At 40.5% G+C, this 12,693-nt stretch overlaps 1 protein-coding gene across 2 annotated transcripts in view; it reads right to left on the reverse strand.

Moving 5' to 3' along the window:
• Window positions 1-12,693, reverse strand: part of Sap130 (Sin3A associated protein 130) — a 64,549-nt gene that overhangs the window by 47,781 nt on the left and 4,075 nt on the right. For both annotated transcript variants that reach the window (XM_027400652.1, XM_027400653.2), the window contains exons 3-7: window positions 6,225-6,457; window positions 5,209-5,367; window positions 3,659-3,770; window positions 2,384-2,508; window positions 720-844 (exon numbers count right to left, since the gene is read on the reverse strand). In XM_027400652.1, the coding sequence (XP_027256453.1) occupies window positions 720-844; window positions 2,384-2,508; window positions 3,659-3,770; window positions 5,209-5,367; window positions 6,225-6,457 (754 nt within the window). The remainder of the gene's footprint in view (window positions 1-719; window positions 845-2,383; window positions 2,509-3,658; window positions 3,771-5,208; window positions 5,368-6,224; window positions 6,458-12,693) is intronic.

The raw sequence follows: 12,693 nt of genomic DNA on the forward strand, positions 1-12,693 counted from the left end.
GTCATTCTGCATATTTATATTATATAAAGTGGCACTCTCAGCATTGACAATTATAAAATCAAAGTATCAACCAAGTCTGTAAAATGCTGAAGATGCTGCCAGTCAAAGATGTGCTGGGCCAAGATGTAATTCCTTATGTAAAGATAAACAAGCACAATTCTTTAGTAAATGGTAAAATCAGTTCACTTTTGTCTTTAAGATTTATTTTTATTGCCAGGTGGTGATGGCAGCACATGCATCATTTAATCCTAGCACTCAGGAGGCAAAGGCAGGCATATCTATATGAGTTAAAGGCCAGCCTGGTCAACAGAGTTCCAGGGCCTGTCTCGAAAAAACCAAAAGAAAAGAAAAAAGAGAAAAGATTTATTGTGTGTGTGTATACACTAGGCTCTGGAGAGATGGAGTTAGAGGTGGTTGTGAGCTGTCCAATGTGGGTACTGGGAACTATACTAAGGTCTTCTGAAGCACAACAAGCATTCACTCATTCATTTGCAACAAGTACTCTTAACTGCTGAACTATCTCTCTAGCACCTTAAAAGACATTTTGTTAGGATTTATTACTAGTAAGTGTTTGGTTTCTGTACTTATTTTATATACCTATATATCCAGGGTCATGTGAAAATCTCTTGGATGATAAAAGTTTAAGAAGCCCTGATCTAGAGTACAATTTAGAAAACTCATTTGAGGTAAAGAGGGAAACAGCAGGATGGCCCGGATACCTTAGTGCTGAGTCAGCAGCATGTGCTGCTGTCGTAGTGATGACAGGAGACTGAGCTCTGGTGGCTGAGACTGTTGCTACCACAGCAGGAGGGATTGTACTGGAGGTGGTCACAGGTGGGCGAGACTATAGGGGAGAGAAAAAATACTTCAATTAAAGCAAAAAGCAAAGTAACAACACCAAACCAAATACTAAAACTCCATTTTGAAACTCAGGCCTCCAGATGAGTAGGTCTGTGACTAGATGGAACCAAGTCCTTAGCACCCTAATGGTTTTTCTAGGTATGTTATAAGACAGGTCAGAATTACACACACACACAACCTGCCCCCCCCCCAAGAAAATGTGAGCTAAGCCTGGGCTACCTACACTACCTCACATATACCAAGAAACAAAGGGGTGGGGGTGGCGGTGGGGGAAATAGATGTCAGAGCAGGACACATGCAGCTGAGTGGAAGACAGGCAAATACAAGGGTCTGGGTTCGATTCCCAGCACTGCTAAAAAGGTAGGGAAAATTCTTATTTCATACTGGGTGTGGTGGTACAAGTCTTTAGTCCCAGCACTCAGAAAGCAGAGGCAGGTGGATCTTTGTGAGTTTGAGGCCAGCCTGCTTTATGTAAAGAATTGAGGCCACCCAAGAGTACATAATGAGACTGTTCCAATATAAACAAAAATTCCTATCTTGTTTGGATAGTCTAAGACTTTTTAATACAACTATAGTAAAAGTACTGTCCTAGTGTAAACTAGGATTTAACTGTTTTGCTCAGCATTCTCGTGGTTTACTATGGTGCAGAGTGGACATTCAAAATGTCATATATCCAAGTGTTTTCCACAGAGGGCCCATGAAGCTATTGGCTGGAGTTGCTGGCTCTCAGTCTAAACTAGGATACAAAGGGCAAGGGGATGACAGACTTCTATGCTGGCCAGAGTCAAGGTGTTCAAAGGGGGGCAATGTCAGGTGTTCAGGCGCTTTCTACATTTTCATACAAATATTTAGTCCTAACCTTTATTACTACATCTGTGTGTAAAACGTGAAAAAGGAGCCCCCCAAATGGCACCGATCATTTGTCCACTATACCTATTCCTATCACCTGAGTCCTGATTCACCCCTTTTCCTGACTTTCATAGATGCAATTAAATCACCACATCCTGCCCATCCTTCAAAAAGTACTGTTTTACACTTCCTGTTTCTCTGTGTAACTCTGGCTGTCCTGGAGCTCTCTCTCTATACCAGGCTGGCCTCGAACTCACAGAGATCCACCTGCCTCTGCCTTCTGAGTGCTGGGACTAAAGGCATTCGTCACCACAACCCGACAGGCATACATTTATATGCATAAAATGTACATAAAAATTTGAGGTGTTCACAGAGCTCTTTCCAAATAACAATCCTCCATCTTAGCTAGCCCTCACCAAACACTATCTATAGCCACCACTGTCTGTCTTCCTTGCTACTGTGCATGGCCGTCTTTATTTTTCTAGCACCTGTTGTCTCACTTGCTACTTTCCCAACAAATTATTATTATCCCTGCACTGTTCAGGCATCCTTCAAACTCTCCAAAGCCTTGAGTAGTAACTCAGTTATAGGGTTATGGGCTCCCTCAGTGTCCGGCAGAGTAAATGGTAAAACACCACAGCCATGCTGGCCAAGTACCCCGACCCCAACATGCCTGGATTGGCTGGTGAATGAGGTGCTGTACTGCTGGCTGTGCTGTAGCAGCATTTGGCAACTGTGAAGTTGGCCTCAGGACTGTGGTTACTTTAGAGCTGGACATCACAGCAGCAGCTGCTGCACCTGAAAGGAAAAAAAAAAAATATCAGTATAGTCTAGAGATACACTGCTTAATAAAGCCAATTATATTTCATAGGAAAGGCATACTTGCTAAAACCTGGACAGCAAGTGGATTTTCAGCTCCAGTATACTATATGTACACCTCTTACTTTATCACCAAGAAAATTAGGAAAATGTGTATTCAAAGGTTGAGCTTTAAAAAAAAAAAAAAAGAAAAGAAAAGAAATTGCTTATTTTTTTTATTTTAAATCGCAATTAGGAAGGACACAATTAACAATCCTGTTTGGTGCCATCAGAGTGGCACAGTATGGTGCCACTGCCTAGACTCTGATGAAGGCTTAAACACTTTAGTCACTAGTAATAAACAGGTCACCTCCTCATGTTGCCTTTGTTCCCTTAGTACAGACACTAGCATTGCAAAAAGGTAAATAGCGTAAAAAGGCATTTCCATTAAGGTAGCTCTGATACCACAGACTAAGAGTCAGTGAATGACATGCTGGGAACTGCTGAATTATACTAGGACTGAGTAAACCTGGTTTTGTTAACTTGGTTTTCTTCAACAATCCCCAACTGTTTTACTTTGTAAAAGAAGATTAAAATGCATTAAATTTATTACAACTTATTTTAACTTACTTGTAAGAATAAATCAGTCTTGTTACAATGAATATTAAAAATTTAATAAACGTTTTCAGAAAACTTAAAATATTAGAAGCCAGGTATGGGTTCAAACCTATAGCCAGAGTAATTTGAAGATAAAGGTAAGACGACCACTGTGAGTTCAAGGCCAGCATGCTATCAAGTTCCAGTCCTATCAAGGCTACATAGCAAGACATTGTCACAAACACAACACAACACAAAAACATCCAGGAGTGGAGGTGTGTGCCTGTAATCAGCATTTAGGAGGACCACAAGTTTGAGACCAGCCATGGTTACTTAGGAAGACTGTCTCATAATGACAACAAAAATTTATTTTCCTTTAGATTTATACATACGGACTCGTTCTAAGAAGCACACAATAGACCATGTTAAGATCTGTACTGTTTAAGGTTTATCTCTACTGATCTGTAACTTTAGGTTAACTGTCATCTGTGTTCTATCAAATGTGCATCTGCTAAAGTATTTCCAGAATTTGAGCAAACTGTGTGTTTGTTACCTCGAGGTAAGTGGGAAGCTCCAATGTGAAGAGGGGGCCCAGGAGCATTGCTTCGGATAATGGACATCTGAACATTTGTAGTCATGATGTGATGCAGGTTGCTGGGATGTCCCTGGAAGAAACAGGACAGAATGCAATTTCACAAGGGTGGGCTTAGCCATTATTTACATTATTTCAAATTGGGTCAGGCTGTTCTCTAACATCCACCCCCCCCCTGCTGTTCTGGAGATTTCCAGGGCAAAAGCATACATGATTCAAGGAATGTATACTGATCTACACTCTTGAAGGAGGCCATTCCTTTTGGATAGTGAGTATCATCTACAGCTATATCACCCTGAGCACACCCAATTTCAACTGTCAGACAGTGAGGACCCCAAGGGAAAGGGGCTCTGAGAACACTGAGCTACTACTTTTTCATCTACTCTATTAAAATAATGACCCTGTCAACAAGCACCAGAACCTAACTAGTTACTAGATCCCAGGACCAGATGAGATAATCTGACCATCTACTTATAGTTATCTCTGCAACATCAGTCTTTCCTACTTGTTTTCTTTCTCCTGGTCACAGGCTGAGTCACCTCCTACTCTATTTTTTTTTGGTTTTGTTTTGTTTCTTGGGAGCGGGGACAGGGTCTTACTAGGTAGCTCTGGCTATCCTGGAACTTGCTCTGTCGACCAGGCTAGCCTTGAACTCACAGAGATCCATTTGCCTCTATCTCCCAAATGCTGGGACTAAGGGTGTGCGCCAGTACACCCATCCTTCTACATTCATTCATTCATTCATAAAAGTCGTTGCATCTATTATTCTTTATGCTACTGAAGATTTCTAAAAACATGTTAGTATCCAACAGATAGTGCCTTAAGTATTCCAGTACATCCCTTTAAGTATTCTAGCACAGCAATATAAGTGCATCTCAGGTGACATTTTCTGATTTACTGAGATTACTTAGTAGATGTTAAACTGAAAACAATACAGGGCATCTTTTTGTAACATTAATCTTACTGAAAACACAAAGGAAAAGAATTTTAGGATTTAGTTTCTTCACAGGTAAGTGTTATAATTCAAAGATAAGTCAACTATACATAATGGAATGCAATTAAAATTTCAAGTTAAAACAAGAGTCAACATAAATGTTCACCATGAGAAGGCTAACCAATCAGCCCCAGATACACATCTACTATGCTCCAACAAAACCTAGGATACTCCCAACAACACTGCTGGGAGGTATACTCAACTGTTTGGTACTGTTTCCTTCTCATCAGTCTAATCAATCCTGTGATTCCTCCAAGAAATGGACAGCTCATGACTACTCGGGATTTTACAATGAAGGTAGTGCCTGGCATAGGGTATGTTCAGCAGATATTGCTTACCTAGTATGCAGCCTGGGTTTTATTCCTTCTTTTGATTTAATGCTACTGTTTCTCTGTGGGTATCAGAAACCATTTAATTATTTAGGACAGTGCCTAATGTATCCCAGAGTTATATACATAATGATCAACGGCTTGGGCCTACAGTTAGAAAGCTAACAAGAAAGGAGGAAAAAATTAACCTGTTGTCCACTGATTGTTGCCACAGGAATGGCTGAAGCTTGAGGGATGCTGTTCTCCATAGTGACAGTAACCTGTCCTGGAACTTTCTGGGGAAGTGACATGGTAGAAGGAGGAGCAGGAGCAATGGGACGGCTAGGCATGGTGGGCTTTGGGGATGGCTGCAAAGGGAAAACCACAGGAGACATGTCAATAGCTTTGCTCTTATGATGCATTTTCTTTAAAAGCACACAAATCCAATCTGGAGAGTGGCACAGATGAGACAGGTATCATATAGTTCACCTGTCAGCATCACAGCTTTTCTATAGTACAGAGGAAAGAATGCACAAACAAGACTAAACGTCTTACTCAGAGCCACACATAAAGTACAAAGTAGAACTGGGACTAAAGCCCAGGTTTGTACTGCTTATACTGTATGCCTTGTCTTCTATACAGTCCTGCCTCTCATATTTGGGCAGAAGCAAACAGAACTCTCAGTAATTAAAATATTAACTTAAGTAACTCACAGAGCAACCTGCTCAGATACCTCCAAATTAATCAGCTACTAAAGCAAACCAGGGAAGAGCACCAGGATAAAACTCACTTAGCATGTCTGTAAGTAGAACAATTCTTAACATTAAATTATGTAACAGAGTTAAGATATGGTAGACAAACCTGTAATCCTAGCAACTGGGAGGCAGAACCAAGATGACTGTCAGAAGGTATAGGCTAGCTTAGTCTACAAGGGGAGTTCCAGGTTAGCCTGGACTATAGTATAATACTGTGTTTCAAAATAATCAACCCCATAAAAATACAACAACAACACAACAACAGAAAAGGGAACAGAAAAGGTCCAATAACAGGTAACAGAAAAGGTCCGGTGGTTCCCAACTGCCCAGCATAGTATAGTCACTGCAGCATAACAAAGCCCCAAATTACAGGGAAGATGGAATGGACTGCCAAAAAGGAAAAGTTGAAGGAGCACCCTAGGACACAACCGAGGGCAGCTGTGGTGTAGTGTGACACTTTAAATGGTTACCTTCATAATTCCCTCTGAAAAGAGTGGTACTGCTGGTGTCAGGTGCGCTGGCGGAGCAGTCACTGCAACAGGAGTGGCTGATGCGACGGCATGATGTGCAGGCAGCATCTGTACCTGCGGATATGGCCTTACCACAACTGGCTCCTGCTTCTCTTCCCGGGGTGGCAGGGAGCTGCTAGCACCCACGTGCTCCCTGGCACCAACATCAGCATCTCGGCCAGACTCATCGTTAACTAATGAAGATATTAAGATGGAAAAGGTATATTACAATTTTCTAAGGCTAATCAATGTAACACAGAGTAGCCCTTGCTGTTAAGTTGAGGACTGAAATAGTGACCGATTCCTTGTGAGGCTGTTTTCTTCAGAGAAGGCACCTTACTATTGCAGTCCAGACAGGTCTATAATTTGTGATCATCTTGTCCTAGCTTCTGGGGTGCTGGTGTTACCTGTATATGCCACTGTCAATTCTCTTGTAAGAGCTTCTACCTTTTTGGCTTTTTAGAGAGTTTTGTTATATAGTCCCAGCTGACCTGGAATTCATCATGTGCACCCAGCTAACCCCACACTTGGAGCAATCCCTCTGCCTTCCAGCTGCTGGGATTATGAGTGTGCCCCATGCCTGAGACATGCCTTTTTCTCCTTTAATAAGTGCTTTGTGTGCATGTAGTGTGTGTGTGCCTGGTGCCTGTGCAAGCCAGAAGAGGGCATCAGACATTTTGGAACTGGAGTTAAAGATAGTTGTGAGCCACCATGTGGAGCTGGGAACTTGCAGAAGCAGCAAGTACACTTAATGGCTGGGCCATCTCTCTAGCCTTATAAAGGCTTTTTCTTGAGGGACAGTGGAGCCAAGAGTCAAACTTGTGGGATCTAAAATTTCCTCTGAATACAGGGTCCTGAGAGACATTGAAAATAAGTTCCAATAGTAGCCAGAGAGATGGCTCAGTGAGAAAAGACACCTCCTGCCAACACTGATGGCCTGAGTTTGATCTCTAGAACCTACATAGTGGAAGGAGAGGCAAAACCTGCAAGTTTTCCTCTGACTTGCACACATGCATGCACACAGACACACAAACAAAATTAGAACAAAAACCCCCCTTAAGTAGTTGAAAGTATACTAAGGATATAGTACAACTTTATTTAAAATGACTTGCTTGTTTTTCCAGAGCATGTCTTAACTTTGTAGCCCAGCTTGGCCTCTAACTTGTGATCCTCCTCCTGTCTCAGGCTAAGTGTTGAGATCACAAGTATGTACCACCATGCCTGACAAAAGTTTTAAAAACTTGGTATTAAGAAGATATGTTTATGCCTGGCGGTGGTAGCATATGCCTTTAATCCCAGCACTCATGAGGCAAAGGAAGGCGGATCTCTGTGAGTTGGAAACCAGCCTAGTCTACAAAGCTACACAGAGAAACCCTGTCATGAAAAACCAAAAAGATATGTTTACTCTTCAGTCTACCAAGAGTACCTTGGCTGTAAGATATGCTGGTACAGTAGAGGCACAAAGTTTGTGGGAGTAACCAACCTATATCTGATTTGAGTTAAAGCCCACTCTATGAGGTGAAGCTCATGCCCAACACTGTTGGGTGGCCAAGAACCTGAGACTAGATAGGTCATGGTCCCAGGGGAAGACCAAATACTACTGTTGTGCTAAAAGAATATAGTAATAAAATAACTCCTAATGACATTCTGCTATACTCATAAATCAGTGCCTTCTCAGGCATCATCAGACAAGCTTCCTCCTGCACTATGTGGGTATAGAGCACACATCCAGACAATATGCAGAGTGAGAGACCGTGGAGCACTCAGTCCTAAATAGGATGAGTCTACAAATTCCTCCCCTCAGGGCTCAGGGAACCCTGCTGAAGAAGAGGTGAAAAGAGTGTAAGAGCCAGAAGGGATGGAGGACACCAAGGAATCAAGCCCTTCTTGATCCAACAGGGCTGGGTGCACACATGAACTCAGTGTGGCAGTATGCACAGGGCCTGCCATGCTCTGCACCACACGGGGCACTGTAGCTGAAATAAGTAGACACACGCCCCCACCTCTAACCCAGAATCTATATCGAATTGATAGCCACTTGCAGATAGAAATATACTTTCTCCAAGGGAGTCTTACTGGGGAAATAAGCTATGCCCGGAAGTAGATGACCAACACAAAACGAACTCAATGGCCTCCATAGAGATTCTTTGTCTTATAACATTAAGTCAGCCCCCCCCCCCAGCCTCGAAACACACACCATTACTTTACAGGTCCTTTGTGTATACATATAATGTCTTCAGGATTTTGGATTTTTATGGGATTCTTGTGTACAAGAACTTGTTTTCTCTGCATCTATGTTAATTTCTTGTGCGTTTTCTTTGGCTCTTTTCCTGTTTGGTTATTTTGTTACCTTCTGATTTGGTTTTGATTTATTTTATTATTATTTCTCAGATGTCTGTGTGTTTTCTAAGGAGAGACAGAAAGGGTGTGGATCTGGATGGGGGAGTAACTGAGAGGAGTAGGGGGAAGGAAATGTAATCAGAATAGTGTGTGAAAAAAAATCTATTTTTAATAAACTATAAAAAAGCCCTGTGAACTCTTAAGAATACTGGCATTAACAAACACAAATATTTTTCTACAAAAGCCTGTTAAATCTGGTTTTTAAAAATGCTATTAAATGCCGGGCGTTGGTAGCACACGCCTTTAATGCCAGCACTTGGGAGGCAAAGGCAGGCAGATCTCTGTGAGTTCGAAGCCAGCCTGGTCTACAGAGCGAGTTCCAGGACAGGCTCCAAAGCTACACAGAGAAACCCTGTCACGAAAAAAACAAAAAATAAAAAACAAACAAACAAAAAGCTATTAAATATAAACTTGTTAACAAGATTGATAAATTCAATCTTGTTACATCTTTGTAACATCAAAGATAAACTTGATTTGCTAGAAAAAAAAAAAGAAGCTAAGTCAGGGCTGTATAGTTCCTCTTCACAAATCTTTCCATCTTCAAAAGCTTTTAAGACACAGGCTGTTCTAAGGTGAGGTGAAACATTCCACTCTGAATCTTACCACATTCAGGAAGTAAACAACTCAAAGGCTTGAGAAAGTCCCTCCAACTGACAAGATTCACCCTGCCCCTCCTCAAGCACATATAAGCAGTAAGGACTGCAGAGAGGCACACAGTAGCTAAGCGACTTAAAACAGGCAGAGCATCCAGGCTGCCTATAAAGGACTCTCCAGCATGTCAAACTGCTGGTAGGTCTGTGCAGTATGCTCCATTTTTCAGCTTTTGTGAGCTGAAACCCATGCTGAGGTGGGCTTTGGTGACACTAGCAGTCTTTAAATCATGCCTGCTCCTTTAAGTAACTTCTCATCTGTATTTCCATAATTAACTCCAATAAAACTCATTGGTTTGCTGGGCAGTGATGGTGCACACCTTTAATCCTAGCACTCAGGGAGACAGAGGCAGGATGATCTATGAGTTCAAGGCCAGCTTGGTCTAGAAAGAGAGCATGTCCCAGGACAGCCAAGTTTACACAAAAAACCCCTACCCCCCAAAAGCCAAAAACAAACCAAAGTCCACCTTGTACCAATGAGGTTTTATTTTATTTTTGTTGTTTGGGTTTTGGTTTTTGTTTGTTTTTTGTTTTTGTGGGGTTTTATAATAGGAGTTCATTCTACATTCAGGATACAAGTTATTCCAGTTACATTATTAAAAAATACCCTTTACTGCTTGTTGTGGCATCCTGTTTGATACTGTTAGTATCAAACTGTTAGTGATGTCTTTTGAAATGAAGTTACTTTTAATTTACATCAACTGTTTTTTCCAATTAGTATTTTTTCCAATTAGTATTTTTTTGTGACCTAACAAATTTTTTCTGAGAAGTTGCAAACTGTTTCTCCTATGTTTTCTTATAGAAATTAAAATTTTAAGCCGGGCCTTGGTGGCACATGCCTTTAATCCCAGCAGAGGCAGGTGGATCTCTGTCACTTTAAAGCCAGCCTGGTCTACAGAACGAGTTCCAGGACAGCCTCCAAAACAATACAGAGAAATCCTATCTGGTAAAACAAATGGGGAAAAAACAAATTAAAATTTTAATATTTAAATCCATGGTACATCTTCAATTAATTTTTATATAAAAGGAAAGTAATGGTTAAGGTCTATTTTTCCCTATGTTCTATTATTTTGGGGCTAGCTAGATAACTCTGTGGGTAAAAGCACTTGCCACGTAAATCTAATGATCTGAGTTTGATCTAAGGCTTCCAGGATAGAAGAAAAAAACAGAACAAAAAACAAATCCTAGGGCCGGAGACATGGCTCAGCAGTTAAGGGCACTGACAGTTCTTCCGGAAGTCCTGAGTTCAATTCCCAGCAACCACATGGTGGCTCACAACCACCTTGAATGAGATCTTGTACCCTCTGCTGGCAGACAGAAGACTGTATACATAATAAATAAAATCTTAAAAAAAAAAATCCTAGAAAGTTGTTTTCTATCTCCATACTGGTATATTTATTCAAGTTCATTTCCCTATTACACACTTCTATTTTTTTTAAACTGGCTACACACACACACAACACACACACACACACACACACATATATATATATATATATATATATATATATATATATATATAGCCTATGAATGACTTCCTATCTATGAATGACTTTCTGCATATTTTATTCATCTATATCATGCCAATACTACACCATCTTGATTAATAATGTTTTGTAATAAGTTATGAAATAAGACAATAATGATTTTCCTTTCTCTGGGGTCATAATTGCTTTACAAATCCTTAAACCCCTTGGATTTCCACATAAATTTTAGAACCAAGCTGTCAAGGTTCTACAAAAAAGTACACAAGGTTGTTAATTATGTTTTCTTTGTATATATATTATCACTTAGGGAAGAAACAATGGTGTTGAAAATATTAAGTACTTCAATTTGTGATCATCAAGATTTTTTATTTATCTAGTTCTTTAGTATCTCTCAGCAATGTCTTATTCATGTCAATATCTCAATGTGTTTGACTTAAATATATTTATGTTGAGACAAGGTCTCACTATGTAGTCATGGCTGGCCTGGAACTTGCTATGTTCAAGACAGGGTGGACTCGAACCCTGTCTCTGCCTCCTAAGAACTGGGATCAAAGGTGTGTGCTACTTTACCCAGCCTTGCATGTATTAAAAATTTTTTTTATCTCTGATCACTTTTTGTAGCTATTGTAAATGAATATTAACAACAACAAAACCCACCTCATGTCGTAAGATGCAAGCACAGGACCAGAGTTTGGATGCTCAGTGCCCACAAAAAGCTGAGCATGCAGCACACACAAGCTAGCTAAATTCATGACTTTCGGGGTCAATAAGAGACCTTGTCTCGCTGGGCGTTGGTGCTGCACGCCTTTAATCCCAGCACTTGGGAGGCCAGCCTGGTCTCCAGAGCGAGTGCCAGGATAGGCTCCAAAGCTACACAGAGAAACCCTGTCTCGAAAAACCAAAAAAAAAAAAAAGAAGACCTCCTTGCCTCAAAAAGATGGAGAGTGATCAAGGAATCCAACATGGTTTTTGGCCCACACATACACATTCATACAAACACATACAAAAACTATAGACACATGAAAAAATCGTCTATTGCCAATATTTAAACATATAATGAACTTTTGCACATTGATCTTGTAGCCTATTATTTTACTAATGTTACTTATTCTGACAGCTTAAAAAAAAAGACTAACATTTTCTGTATATATGACCATATTGTTTATGAATAAAGGCAGTTTAATTTCTGTCTTTCACTTCCTATTGACTGTTTACTTTCCTGGTCATCCAAACCAATTTTTCCCTAGTAAAAAAAATGAAGAATATGGACAGTTTCCTAAGCTTTCCCACAGCCTATTTGGTCCAGGTAGACTGACTGTTAACAACTTAAAGTGGAATGTATTAATCATTTTCCACTAGGCTTTTTGGGAATTCCTCCACACATTTAGAATTATTTATGGGGGGGGGGGGGTTCCGAATTGCTGAGGTTCAAACCCAGAGATCTGAAACATTCAAGATAAGCACGGTGTCACTGAATTATATCCCCAACGATGTTTCCATTCATCTTCCACAAAACAGAATCTTGAAGCATTAGGTATTTCTACTTAACTTTGAACATATTTTAATTCCTGGCATGCTTAGGAACCCAAATCATCTCTTGTGAAACAGAAACATGTAACTACTTAGGTGAGAACTTCCTCTCTTCCTCTACCCTCCTCTTTTGTGACTAGGGTCTCATTTATTATTTATTTAAAATTTTTATGTGCATTGATGTTTTGCCTGCACGTACATCTGTGAGGGTGTTGGGTTTCATTTATTTATTTATTAAACATTTTATATGCATTGATGTTTTACCTGCATTTTTATCTGTGTGAGGGTGTTGGATCCCCTGGTACTAGAGTTACAGACAGTTGTGAGCTGCCATGTGGGTGCTGGCAATTGAACCCAGGTTCT

This window comes from Cricetulus griseus, chromosome 2 (assembly GCF_003668045.3).
Source record: "Cricetulus griseus strain 17A/GY chromosome 2, alternate assembly CriGri-PICRH-1.0, whole genome shotgun sequence".
Taxonomy (NCBI): Eukaryota; Metazoa; Chordata; class Mammalia; order Rodentia; family Cricetidae; genus Cricetulus; species Cricetulus griseus.